The sequence below is a fragment of the Coptis chinensis genome, chromosome 2 (assembly GCF_015680905.1).
Source record: "Coptis chinensis isolate HL-2020 chromosome 2, ASM1568090v1, whole genome shotgun sequence".
Taxonomy (NCBI): Eukaryota; Viridiplantae; Streptophyta; class Magnoliopsida; order Ranunculales; family Ranunculaceae; genus Coptis; species Coptis chinensis.
Genome location: NC_141457.1, coordinates 9,806,269 through 9,820,581, shown reverse-complemented (window position 1 = coordinate 9,820,581; position 14,313 = coordinate 9,806,269). Strand labels below are relative to the sequence as shown.

Sequence of the window (14,313 nt, the reverse complement as noted above, 5' to 3'; positions counted from 1 at the left end):
AAGAAAGATTCAAAATCGGCTTAAGGAGCTTATGAAAAATACTCTATCTGAGGTCATATGTGAAGAGATTAGAGCTCTTAAAAATCAACTTAATGACTGGCTTGATATGGAAGAAGACCTTTGGCGCCAAAAATCAGGGGCTCTTTGGCTGAAAGAACAGGGTAGGAACACCAAGTTTTTTCATACTTCTATTATTTATAGAAGAAGAAAAAACTGTATCGATAAGTTGAAAGATGATAATGACAACTAGCTGGAAGGTAGTGACATGATTGGTAAGAACATAAACTCTTTCTTTCAAGACTTATTTAAATCTGATATGCTTGTGAATAATGTTGATATAGACTCTCTTTTTGTTCCATGTATTACTAATATTGAAAGTGATATGCTTGTTAAAATTCCCTCTGGTGAGGATATCTTGTTGGTGGTTAAAAAAATGGGCTCTCTTAAATCCCCTGGACTTGATGGTTTCCAGGGAGTTTTCTTCCAAACTGCTTGGGATGTGGTTGGACCAGCAATTATTGACTGTGTCCAGGATTTTTTCTGTAATGGTGTCTTAAACCCTAAGTTCAATAAAACTTTTATTTCTTTAATTCCTAAAATTTCCTCTCTTGAACATATTTCAAAATTTAGACCTATCAGCCTTTGCAATTTTGTTTATAAAATTATTTCAAAACTTTTAGCTAATAAATTAAAGTGTCATATTCATAAGATAGTGTCCCCTTTCCAAGGAGCTTTTGTTAAGGGTAGGAATATAGGGGATAACATAGGCCTTGCTAGTGAAGTGTTTCACAACATGAAGAACATGTATAAGAAGAAGGAAGGCTAGGTAGCTTTAAAACTTGATATAGCTAAGGCTTATGATAGCGTAGAGTGATCTTTTCTAAATAATATTTTTGAAAAGCTTGGTTTCTGTGAAAAATGAAGAACTTTTATTAATCAATGTTTATCTTCTGTTTCTTTTAAAATGCTCCTTAATGGCTCTCCCTTGGAGCAGTTCTTCCCTCAAAAGGATTGAGACAAGGGGATCCTTTATCTCCTTATCTCTTTATTCTTATTTCTGAAGCTCTCTCTCGCATGATTAATAAAACTGAAAATGATCATGCTATACATGGTATTAAAATTAGGAAGTATGCTCCTCCCATTGCTCATTTACTATATGGTGATGATTTACTGCTTTTCACTAAAGCTTCTTTAAGTGAAGCAGGTGTTCTTAAAGATATTTTTGCATGAGTATTGTATGGCCTCTGGCCAAAAGATCAATTTTGATAAATCTAGTATCTATTTTAGTAGGAATGTGCATGCTAAACATAGAAAATTTTTGAGAAAATACTGGCACATGAGAGAATTTTCAAATAAAGATAAGTACTTAGGGGTACCTATTTTACTCACGGGCAGTAAGAAAGCTAATTTTGATTACTTGGTGGATATTGTACATAATAAGATAAAAGGTTGGAGAGCCAGGCTTTTATCCTAAGCTGGTAGAACAGTTTTGATCCAAGTTGTAGCTCAAGCTACACCCCTTTATATCATGACCTCGTATTCCCTCCCTATATCTGTTTGTGACAATATGGATAAAGTGTGTAGGGAATTTTGGTGGCATGGGCATGATGAATCTAAGAGTATCCACAGATAAACTTTGCAAACCTAAGTCCTTTGGAGGACTAGGTTTCAGGAAATTTTCTGATATGAACAAAGCTCTGTTAACCAAACAAAGTTGGAGAGCTTTAAAGGATGAGAATTCCATTTGGTTTAAAACTTTTCATGCGGCTTATGGTAAAAAAGGTATGGGGACAGAACAAAAGTTACCACCTAATGCCTCTTACTTCTGGAGAGGGGTCAATAAAAGTTTTGATATGGTGCATAAATGGTCTATCTGGACCATCGGGGATGGTGCTCGCACCTCTGTGTTCAATGATCCTTGGCTTATGCTCCATGATCACCCTATACTAATAAAGGATTTGCACCCACCAGTGGGGATTCAGAAATACTGGAAAGTAAAAAATCTCATGAATAAGGAAGGATCAGCATGGAATGATCAACTTATTGATGAAGTTTTTGATCCTATAGTAGCAAGGCTTATCAAGGGCACACACATCAGACCACATGATGGTGGGGAGGATGAGCTAACCTGGTGGCCCGCTACTAAAGGAAAATTTTATGTCAAATCTACTTTTCATATGCTCAAAGCAAAGGATTGGGAGGGAAGTGACTCTACTTTTCAAGCAAAAACTATCAGAAGAATTGGGAGAGCTCATCTGGTAGCTAAGGAATAAGTTTTCATGTGGAAATTATACATGGACATATTGCCAACTGGAGAGAAGATACACAAGAGGATTAGGAACAATGATACTATGTGTTGCTTTTGCTTCAGGCAAAAAGAAACGGTGGAATGCATCCTTTTTGAATGTGATTGGGCTAAAGCTTTGTGGTTTGCTTCGCCACTGGGTTTACGAACAGAGATCAACAGAGGATGGTCCATTATAAGATGGGTGGATGAGATCATGGAATGGTGTGAAAACAAGGTCCCTGACATAGCAAATTTGGGTGTGTATGCATGTACCATAATGCAAACTATGTGGGATAATAGGAATCTAGAGAAGTTTGATAAAGGAGCAGCGGATATGGGGTCTATACTAATAGCTACTATGATTCAATGAGAAAGAAGACTCAAAGCTTTTGATAGGGAGAATCCAAACCTTACTTCTTATGTTAATACTACACTTAGGAATATAAATTCAACCATAGCCCACATGCTTCAACATCTACTAGTAACAATAATAATATATCTACTTTGCATTATCATACAAGTAACACTGCTCACATGCCTGATTCTGTAAATATTAGGTTTGACGTTGCTTTCAATAAGAGATCTCTGTTAGGATCTGCTGCTGCTATGGCTTGGAATCAAAAAGGATCTTTACTTACTGCTGCAGTGAGGAGATTCACAGCAAAGTCAGCAGAGGAGAGTGAACTTCTTGCAGCCGAGGTAGCAGTGAAGCTGGCGCAACATTTAGGAGGAGGAAAATTTCTTTTTGAGGGGGACAACATCAACGTTATCAATAGTTTGAGCTCCCAGGAGTCTAGTATTGCTTGGTCTTTACAAAACATTACGAAAGCAATTATTAGAACTGCTAATAAATTTAAGTTTTCATGTTTTAGATGGTTAAGAAGATGTTTTAATGGTGAGGCTCATGATCTAGCTAAATGGGCTTATAGTTCTTCTGATACGAGTACTTTACCAAAATGTTGCTGAGACTTTCAGTGTACTCCTTTAATTCTATAATATATAAATGTGTGATTTGTAGCAGGGGAAAAAAAAAAAAACATTATGAGTGTATGGCAGAGGTCAAAAGCAACATAAGGTACTAACATGTATACCTGAAGGATAAGGTCGATCTGATTGATGAGTTTTAAGATTTTATGTGAAAGCTAAGTTTTAAAAGTAGACCCCCTAGAATGACTGAATGACATCCAATTACCACTAGATGATCTAATTGTTGTATTGTGTAAATGCTAGCTAGCCTTGACGCTGAAATGCTTAATACTCTGATTGTGGTCTTGGTGGATGAAACAATGGATAAATCTTGGTTTTCTTATTATTTTTCTTTTTTGCACGTCTTTGGATAACAAAATCAGTAGCAAATACCGAAGTTTGTTGACCCTCACTTGTCAGAACACGCGCAATTCAAGACCTTACCCTGATGAATGATGAACACTAGAACTTCAAGTGTCACTTTATCTTCCAGCTTTCGAACCTTTTATCACAACTGAAGTTGGTCACTTGTCACACTTGGCTTGGATGTTAGATCAACTTCCTTCTAAAATTCCAGAAAATGACATTGGGGCATTTGACGGGCACTGTTGGTATACGAGTCAGATTTGGATAAACCACACGGTTAAGGTTTTGGTTTCCAATTCTAAATAGGATTCTAATTTGATACCCACGACCTCTATAAATACGAGACCGGTTTGTGGGATTTGAAATGCTCAAGTTTGAGAGAGTTTGTGAATTCTTCGGAATTCGTTTGTGAGTGATTGTACTCTATTTGTTTATCTCTTGATTAGTAAAATTCTCCTCTTTTGCTTGGTGGATTAGGCTAACGCCAAACCACGTAAATCTCGTCTCCATTTCTATTGGTTATTCGCTTTGTATTGGTAAGTATTTTAATTGATTTGTTTTTGTCGATTTCTATCACCACATTCAATCTTCTTTGTTCAATTGTCACGCTTCCGCATTCGTTTACGTAACAAATTGGTATTGGAGCCAAGGTTCTACCTAGGGCTTCTTTTGTTGGTTTATTGATTGTTTTGTGGTGTATGAAAGTTTGAGAAAGTATGGCGACGGATCCTCCATCGGGTACTACTTCTACGACGTCTAAGGAGAAATCACCTCCCACGACTTTGAATATTAACCATGCAAGGATTGATGTGGAGAAATTCGATGGATCTAACAATTTTAGTATGTGGCGTTGTGAAGTTATAGATGCACTATGCCAACAAGACTTAGATAATGTGTTAGACGAAAAACCATCGGATATAGAGGAGAGTGTTTAGGTTAAGAAAAATAGGCGAGCTTGTGGTATCATAAGATCATGTTTGGCTAGGGATGTGAAGTACCTTGTTCTCAATGAGACTTCGGCCAAGGAAATTTGGAGAATCCTTGAAGAGAAGTACTTCGATAAGACAATAGAAGGTCGTGTCTTTATGAAATCAAAGTTGTATGATATGAGAAAGAAAGAAGGTATTTCATTGTCCCAGCATATGAACGAGTTTAACAAGTTACTTACCGACTTGTTGAACATTGAAGAAGAAACGAAGGATGAAGACAAAGTTTTCCATTTGTTGAGATCTCTTCCCAAGGAAGAGTATGGGCATATAAAAACCACCATTATATTCGGGAAGAAAGCTTTGAACTATTTTGAGGTGCAGTCTGCGTTGACAAGTTGGGATATGATGAACAACAATAAAAAGGAATTAAGAGAGTCGACGAGCACTGCTTTTGTGGTAAGAGGGAGGCCTAATGACTGCCCAAACTCTGGTGGTGGAAGAAGTAAATCTCGTTCCAAGTCGAGAAGGCGAAATCTAGCCCGTGATGAGTGTGTTTTTTGTCATGAGGTTGGACATTGGAAGAAGGACTGCAAAAAGTTGAAACACAAGCAGAAAGATACTGAGCAGAAACAGTCTAATGTCAACATTGCTCAAGGAGGTAATGATTCTGATAGTTCAAATTTCTCTTTTCCTATTACATCAAGTATTTGTTTCATTGATTCCAGTCATTGAATTTTGGATATGGGTGCTACCTATCATGTTTGTCCCATAAGGGAGTGGTTTACAAGTTTCAAGGAGCTTGAAAGTGGTGATGTGTTGATGGGGAATGATCAACCCTGTCGCATTATGGGGATGGGTAATATTCGTCCCAAGATGTATGATGAAATGGTTAAGGAAATAAAGGATGTTCGATATGTTCCCGCTTTGAAGAAGAATCTTATCTCTGTTGGTACTTTAGAAGCTAAGGGCTACAAGGTAGTCATTGACAGTAGTGTTCTAAAGATAGTTTCTGGAGCAATGGTTAACATGAAAGGCATACGTCAGAATAACTTGTCCTATTTGAAGGGTGGTACAGTTAGTGGAGAAGTAGCTATTACTGAGCATTCAGAGGCAGTTGCTAAGGAGGCCACCAGATTATGGCATATGCATCTTGCATATGTAGGTGAGAAGTCCATGCAAACATTAATAAAGCAAGGACTGTTGAAAGGTGCTAAGACCTGTAAGTTGGATTTTTGTGAGCATTGTGTTCTGGGAAAGCAGACAAGGGTAAAGTTTGGCACCGCTATCCACCGTATGCGTGGAACCCTTGATTATGTTCATTCAAATGTTTGGAATCCTTCCAGGAATGCATCTCTTGGAGGGACCAAACATTATTATGTGACCTTTGTTGATGATTACTCTAGCCGTTTGTGGGTATATACCATGAGAAACAAGGATGAAGTCCTAGATATCTTTGTGAAGTGGAAGAAGTTGATTGAAACTCATATTGGTTGAAAGATCAAAAGACTCCGAACTGATAATGGTGGTGAATATACGACTGATCCGTTCTTGCAAGTATGTCAGAATGAGGGAATAGAGAGGTACTTCACAGTGAAAGGTACACCGCAACAGAATGGGGTAGCTGAGCGCATAAACCGTACTCTAATGGATAAAGTGCGGTGTATGGTGTCCAATGCTGGATTGGGCAAAGTGTTTTGGGCTGAGGCTGTGAGTTATACATGCTACCTTGTTAACAGGTTGCCTTCGGCTGCAATTGGAGGTAAAACTCCTATGGAGGTTTGGTTTGGTAAATCTGCTCAGGATTATGATTCCCTTTGTGTGTTTGGGTGTCCTGGTTACTTTCATGTCAAAGATGGTAAGTTGGATCCTAGAGCAAAGAAAGCTATCTTTGTGGGTCTGAAAAGTGGAGTTAAAGGTTATAAGCTATGGGATCCAAAAGATAAGAAATTTGTTTTGAGCAGAGATGTGACATTTGATGAGGCTTTTATGTTAAAGTTTACTGACTCTCAGCCGGTGGAGAGTATGGCCAAAGAGGTATTGCAGCAGGTGGAGATTGATGCGTCTTCACCTAGTCCAGATGGTTCTGTATCTAGTAGATTGGCAACCATAGGTAGTCAGTCAGTTGATGTTCCAGTTGAAGACACAGAAATAGTGAATACAGGTGATGGAACAAATGATGATGCAGAGGATATGGCTCCATTAGAGGAGTAGATGAATTTTGGTCCTTTGGCTCCGGTTCAGGAGCCTATTGCAACTGGTAAATCTAAGAGGAATGTTCCCCCATTGTATTGGCTAAACGATTACGTTACCTATGCACTTCCTGTTATTGAAAGTCTTGATGAAGATTTTCCTTCCTCATATTATGGAGCAATCCAGTGCTCCAAGTCAGAAAAGTGGAAGACAGTTATGGATGAGGAGATGCAATCTCTTCATAAGAATGATACATGGGTGCTTGTAAAGTTACCTAAGGGTAAGAAGGAGATTGGCGGGAAATGGGTGTTTGCATTGAAAGAAAGATCTCTAAGTAATGAGTTACGTTACAAGGCAAGATGGGTAGCTAAAGGCTACGCTCAGAGGGAGGGGATTGACTATAATGAGGTGTTTTCTCCGGTTGTGAAACACTCTTCCATACACATCCTTTTGGCCTTGGTAGCTCAGTATGATTTGGAGATAGCCCAGCTCGATGTAAAAACTACTTTTTTACATGGTGATTTAGAAGAGGAGATCTATATGACTCAGCTAAGTGGGTTTAAAGTTATAGGAAAAAAGGATTTGGTGTGTAAACTGAAAAAATCGCTATATGGTTTGAAACAGTCTCCCAGGCAGTGGTACAAACGGTTTGATCGGTTTATGCTAGGGCTCAAGTACACAAGAAGTCACTACGATCATTGTGTCTATTTTTGCAAACTATATGATGGTTCTTTCATCTATTTGCTCTTGTATGTTGATGATATGCTTATAGCCTCAATAAGCAAGACTGAGATTGATAAGCTTAAACAACTTTTGTCCTCAGAATTTGAGATGAAGGACTTGGGTGAAGCTAAGAAGATTCTTGGCATGGAGATTTAGAGAGATAGAGCAAAAGACAGGGTTTGTTTGTCTCAAAAGACATATTTGAAGAAGGTACTACAGAAGTTTGGTATTGATGGGAACACTAAGTCTGTGAGTACACCTCTTGCCCCTCATTTTAAACTTAGTGTTACTATGTCTCCGAGTTCCAATGAGGAACGTGAGTGCATGACTCATGTTCCATATGCAAGTGTTGTTGGTAGTTTGATGTATGCGATGGTGTGTACTAGGCCAGACATTTCATAAGTTGTTAGTGTTGTTAGTAGATATATGCATAACCCCGGGAAGAAACACTGGCAAGTTGTGAAATGGATTCTACGGTACATTCTTGGTACTGTAGATGTTGGTTTGATGTTTGAGAGGGATACTAGTAAGCTTTGTGTGGGTTATGTGGACTCTGACTATGCAGGTGATTTGGATAAGCGTCGGCCCACTACTGGGTATGTATTTATTTTAGCTGGTGCTCCGGTAAGTTGGAGGTCTATTTTGCAGTCTACAGTTGCATTGTCTACGACATAGGCAGAATATATGGCGGTGACTGAGGCTATGAAAGAGGCTATTTGGTTACAGGGTTTTGTTAGATGACTTGGGTATTATGCAGGATCAGCTCGAGATTCATTGTGATACCATGAGTGTTATATATTTGGCCAAGAACCAAGTTCATCATGCCCATACGAAGCACATTGATGTGCGTTTTCACTTTGTCAGAGAAATTTTAGAGGAGGGTGATATCTTACTCACTAAGATATCTTTGTCAAAGAAATTTTAGAGGAGGGTGATATCTTACTCACTAAGATAGACACCAAGGAGAACCCAACTGATATGTTAACCAAAGTGGTTTCTGGAATCAAGTTTCAACATTGTTTGAATTTGATTCATATCCTTCATTTGAGATGATTTGGCTCTTAAGGGCATTGGTGAACTACGGTCGGCTTGATCCTTTAACAAGGGTACGTAGGCAGCCACTATGTGGTACAGTCGTGTTTGGTCCTTCGGGACATTTGTTATTTGTTTGGTCCTTCGGACATTTGTGCATTGAAGAGGGGATTTGCTATTCGGTTGATTGGCTCAGATTTGGATAAATCTTCACCGAGGTGGAGAATGGTTGGTATACGAGTCAGATTTGGATAAACCACACGGTTAAGGTTTTGGTTTCCTATTCTAAATAGGATTCTAATTTGATACCCACAACCTCTATAAATACAAGACCGGTTTGTAAGATTTGAAATGCTCAAGTTTGTGAGAGAGAGTTTGTGAATTCTTCGGAATTCGTTTGTGAGTGATTGTACTCTATTTGTTTATCTCTTGATTAGTAAAATTCTCCTCTTTTGCTTGGTGGATTAGGCTAATGCCAAACCACGTAAATCTCGTCTTCACTTCTATTGGTTATTCACTTTGCATTGGTAAGTATTTTAATTGATTTGTTTTTGTCGATTTCTATCACCACATTCAATCTTCTTTGTTCAATTGTCACGCTTCCGCATTCGTTTACGTAACAGGCACCACCTTCTAGCGTACTTTAAAAAGAGTGCCTATTGTCATCAGAAAACCGATTCACAAACTTTCCACCCCTCGTAACAACACACACTGACACACTACCAAGTAGAAGGCCTTTTGCTGTAGTATACGAGCAGAAAGCCAAGTTAATGTGGGAGAACCAATATTCTAAAAAATGTTAGGCGGTAGTCGGGCGGTGGGACAGCGCCTAGGCCTTCTAGGCAGCGACTAAATGGGCTAGGCGCTAGGGGTTTTTTTTTTACTAATATATATAGTAATACACATCTATACTATAAAAAATAAAGAAAATCATTTACCATAACTCAAAAAATAAACACAAAGTAAGATACTTATTACAAAAATGCTTAATAGTTGAAGAAGATCGATTTCATATAAAAACATTGGATTTTAGTTTTTTAAATTCATTCAAATCTTAAGCCTACATGGGTATTTAATTTTTAATATTTAATCATTCAAAAAAAATAAAAAATAAAAAATTGACTGGATTGCCTAGAGGCCGATTAGTCTTCTAGCCACATAATCGGTCCACCAATTTTTTAAACGACTTGGGCTTAGGTGAGTCGGTTGAACACCGCCTAGCGCCTAAAGACTATCTAGACGGCCACCTGGACCGATTTTTAGAACACTGGTGTGAACACATCCAACGAATCTGACCTGGATATTTAAAAGGCCCATAACAAAAACAAGTGACCCAACATTTCATATACTGAAAAAGCTCGTTTACCCTTGAGGCCGATGAGGGCGAGGGTAATTAGGTTTGTTCAACGATTGAATTAATGTGAGACCCTTAATTCCACTACAGGTTTTGGGTTTAATCTCCCTAGTTCATGAACAACCTACATAAAAACTCCCTCACTACGGACTAACCCATAAAAACCCCATCTTTTTCTAAAACATCCGAACTGACTAAAATACCCCCACACATAATTGACTCGTGAAACCTAGATCTCAAATTTCTCTCTTCTCTCTTTCTTCTCGCCGCCTCCTTTCTTCCAAGGTAAAACCTACTAGCTGTACTAAGGTGTTCCGCTCTACTGCTTTGTGCCTTTGTTCATATCTTGGAAGACCTACTAGAGCGGTCTTATCGCCCTTGGCGAAATAAACTCTTTTTGGAAATTTTTTATGGTTTTTGTTGAAGAACATTGGAGAGACTTAGTTGAATGGAGAGGAAGAGGACAATGGAGTGGGAAAGCCTAATTCGATGTACAACTTAAAAGAAAGAAAGAGGATACATAAAACATCACTTTGGGATACTAATTTTGTTTGAATTATGGATGTAAATCTTTGATCTTTTATGTAATGTCAGTTTGTTTTGGAATTCTGAATGTAACTTTTGGATACTAATTTTGTTTGAATTCTTGATCTTTGAATTCTGGATGTAATGCAAAAAATGAGTTTGATGCGTTTGTCAGTTTGTCAGATTTCTATAGCCATGTTAGAAAAAAGTTTATGAGAATTCATATTTGCACATGTAAATTCCGATTTGTATAGACTGTGTCACCTATCAAATGACAAAAAAAAAAACGTTTGTGAAAATTCATGTTAATCATGAACAAAAAGAACTTCTACATCTTATGCGGGTTAAAATTTTCATAGGTTAATCTTCTGTGTAATTAAAATTTTCATAACATACGTCCGATATTAGAATTGTTTTATTTTAGTAATCTATTACGAAAATCTAAATTTTCATATGTAAATACAAATTTGCATAGGTTAAACAACTATGAAAATATAAAATTTCCATACATTTTTTCATCAGGCTTGTTTTGTTTCACAAATTTAATATGTAAACTTAAATTTTCATATGTAAATTCCAATTTGCTTATATCAAACTATTAAGTAAACTTAAATTTTCATATCTAAATTCAAATTTGCATATGTCAAGTTTGTATTTGCATATAAATTAAATAAACTATGTAAATTTGTATTTGCATATGTGAATTTGCATTTACATATATGAATTTGTATTTACATATGTCAAGTTACTATGTAAATATATATTTACATATATTTTGTCAAGGTATCAGACAATTTCAACTCTTCAATTTTGTCTTTGCATTTGTTTTGGTTTCTCCTTACCCATTACTTTTGAGTAGATTAAAGTGATCATTCTCTCCCATACAAGATCTCCTGTTTGACTAACTTCTTCAAATCACGTAAATCCAACAAACATTTTATCAAACAAATTCCACTCAATCTACTGATCTCTCATCAATCATCGAGTGATAATAACGCCCTGGTTCAAAGTCCCTAAAATGTCTCATTGGCTTATAAATATCATCATGAAAATGTATGTGGTAAAGAGTATTTTCACATAAGAATCAAATACCAGTGGCTCTTTTCAATGGAAAAGAAACGAAGTTAAAATAAGTGTTTTTGTTGGCTTCTTCGTTAGAGCGAACTCAACAAAGAAAAAATATACGGTGGTTATTTATTAAGAAGGGCAAAAAAGGAAACAGATAAGTGTGGAGATAAAAATTAGAGCGAGATTTGCGTCCATTATAGAAAGCAAGGAGGTTAATTGGTTGGACGTGAATAATAGGGAGGTTTTATGGATACGTCTGTGTACACAGGGGTTTACATGATAGGGGTGATAAATGGGCCGGGTCGGGCTAACTCGACCCTCAAACTATAAAGCCCTTATGGTTTGAGGGTCGGGCTAGCCCGGCCCTTAATTGTGTTGAGAGCCGGGCCATATCGGGTCAGACCATATAATATAACACCCTAACCCGCCCTTCAGCCCTCCTTTTGCGGGACAAGTTAAAGGGTCGAGTCGGGCCCAATCAGACTTTGACTTCATTTTGGTAGTAGTAAGTTCTTTTTGTCAAATTTTGATTTTGATATACTGTACAGTACTGGTTCATATATTTCTACAATCATTCTGATAATCTGATCAACATAAAATAGTCATAGTGTCATACTACAAGTTAAGTAACTTGATGATCTCATAAAATTAAATACAAAAGGCATACAATCTGGGATCCTCATAATTTACAATATAACTATATATTGAACTATTGAAGTACAAGAGTCAAGAGCATTTGTTTTTTCATCTCTTTTGGAAATGAGAATGGTATTGCAGAGAACTTTATTTGACAAGTCAGCTAATGACATCCATTTTCCCAGTGATTAAAGCTCCCCAATCATATGCATAACTTGTGAAACACAAATACAATTCCTTGCCTTAACAATTACAACGTATTTATAAAAGGCTTTCCATTCTTACCATGCATGTGTAGGGGGGAAAAAAAGCTATTAAAAAAATGAAGTACTTGCCTTACCAATCAACATGTACATACTCGACCAGGACACAAGATGAGAGGATGTCGATGTGTCCATGAACTAAAATTCAAACACCACACCCTATTACACATTAAGCAACAAAAATTCAGACTAGTTAAGCATGCAGTCTTTGTCATGGAAAAGATATTATAACAAAGACTATCAGTACAAACCGGAGCGACATGTAACAAAGGCAAGACTGTCCAAAAGTGATTAGCAAAAATATCCAAAAGATGATCTGTTACACATCACCAAGAGTGAATAAATAATAGCACTAGCATCACAATGTCAATAAACATATATAACATGTATACTAAGCAAATTTTGACATGCACTTACCAATTAGATCGCGTTTAATCAACAAGATGTCGATCTCAAAATAGAGCAAGGAAGCTAGATCTTCTAAGTTAGCAATATATATCAAGTCACGTCCCTTACGCTAATATATACCTAATAATATATACCAAAAGTCAGCATCAAGATGCTAGGTTCTCCCCCAAAAAAAAGTACCAAGATTATAGTTCCATTTCTCCCATAATTTCCTCTAGCTCCGTCAGATCTTCATCTTGAAGCCCTTCCTCAGCTTGGAACCAGTCTTTCAAGCACATTAAAGCCTCCACAGTCTCCGGAAGCAAACAACTTCGGCATTTGCTAACTACTCTTTCACTTCCGCTGAAGGCAAATTCAGAAAGAACTGTTGAAACCAGTATAGTCAGCAAATCACGTGCCATTGCAGAGAGAATAGGATATGTACTTGCTTGGGTCCTCTACCAGTCCAAAACATCAAATGTCTTGTTGGAAGTAATGATTGTTGGCTGATCCAGGTAGCGTTGCAACTCAGATTTGCATTTCTTAATTGCTACTTCTCTACGCTTTGATAGCATTGCAAGCACCATGTCCTCTTCTTGAGGAGTATTTGAACTTGTCCCATTCATACCAGTAACACCACTACTCATCTTTTGCAAGTACACCTCAAAAAGTTAATTTAATTTGGTTTTATAGGGTAACAACCATGGGTTCTCACTAGAAATAGATGGAGACTGAGATTCAGGTTGGGATTGAGAGTTATAATCATAATTGAAGTCCAAACACAACTCTAAGACAGTGAACTTGAAACGAGAATCCATGCAAGAAGCTAATCCAAGAAGCATTGGAACATCTTTCCAATATTTATCATACTTCCATTTGATGCTATCATACAAAGGCTTAAAACTAGGCACATTTTCAACCCTTTTCAAGATCAATACAATCTTGCTTAACTGAAAGCAAAATGTGCTAGATGTGACAGAGTTAGAACAAGAAAACGACTTTGTAGACACATAAAATATTTCAAAGAAATCTTTAATAACAATAGCATTCTGCCAATCAACAAGATCAGGCTTATATGCAAAATCAGAATCATAAAATAACAGATCAAACACTTTTTGGTATGGAATAGCAGCTTCTAACATGAGATAAGTCGAATTCCACCTAGTCTGAATATCCATTGGTAACCTCTTCACTTTCATGTTCAAACTTTGACAAGTTTCAAAAAACTTTTGAAGCTTTGACGGAGAATATTTGACGTGTCTAACACTTTCTCTTATATTCTCAAGTGAGCTTTCAACATGTTTCAACCCATCTTTTACCAACAGATTAGTTATATGAGCATTGCAACGAAGATGGAATAGTTCCCTGCTCAACATATCATGGCCAAAGAGTTGATCTTTCAAACGTGACACACATACATCATTATTGGATGAGTTATCCAATGTTAATGTCCATATATATCTTGTCACTAATGTTCCAGCCTAATAGGTTTGCATAGATAGCATCACTAATTGTTTTACCCGTGTGAGGACATGGAAGCATAGGAAAGCTAATCACTCTTTTATGCAATTTCCAATCAGTGGAAAT

The 14,313-nt window shown here is 37.1% G+C and overlaps 1 protein-coding gene across 1 annotated transcript; it reads left to right on the top strand.

The window, feature by feature from the left end:
* The first annotated feature begins 316 nt into the window (after window positions 1-316).
* Window positions 317-2,273, top strand: LOC147514783 (uncharacterized). Its single transcript, XM_086592685.1, has 3 exons — window positions 317-542; window positions 995-1,204; window positions 1,585-2,273. The coding sequence occupies exons 1-3, from the start codon at window positions 317-319 to the stop codon at window positions 2,271-2,273; spliced, it is 1,125 nt and encodes a 374-aa protein (XP_086448811.1).
* Window positions 2,274-14,313: the final 12,040 nt, after the last annotated feature.

Bases quoted from the DNA above. Each gene is read 5' to 3' on its own strand.
- LOC147514783 (XM_086592685.1), top strand. From the start codon at position 317: ATGCTTGTGAATAATGTTGATATAGACTCTCTTTTTGTTCCATGTATT. The intron at 543-994 runs GTAATGGTGTCT...CCCTTGGAGCAG, and splicing joins CTGTGTCCAGGATTTTTTCT to TTCTTCCCTCAAAAGGATTG. The intron at 1,205-1,584 runs GTGTTCTTAAAG...TAAAGTGTGTAG, and splicing joins AGCTTCTTTAAGTGAAGCAG to GGAATTTTGGTGGCATGGGC.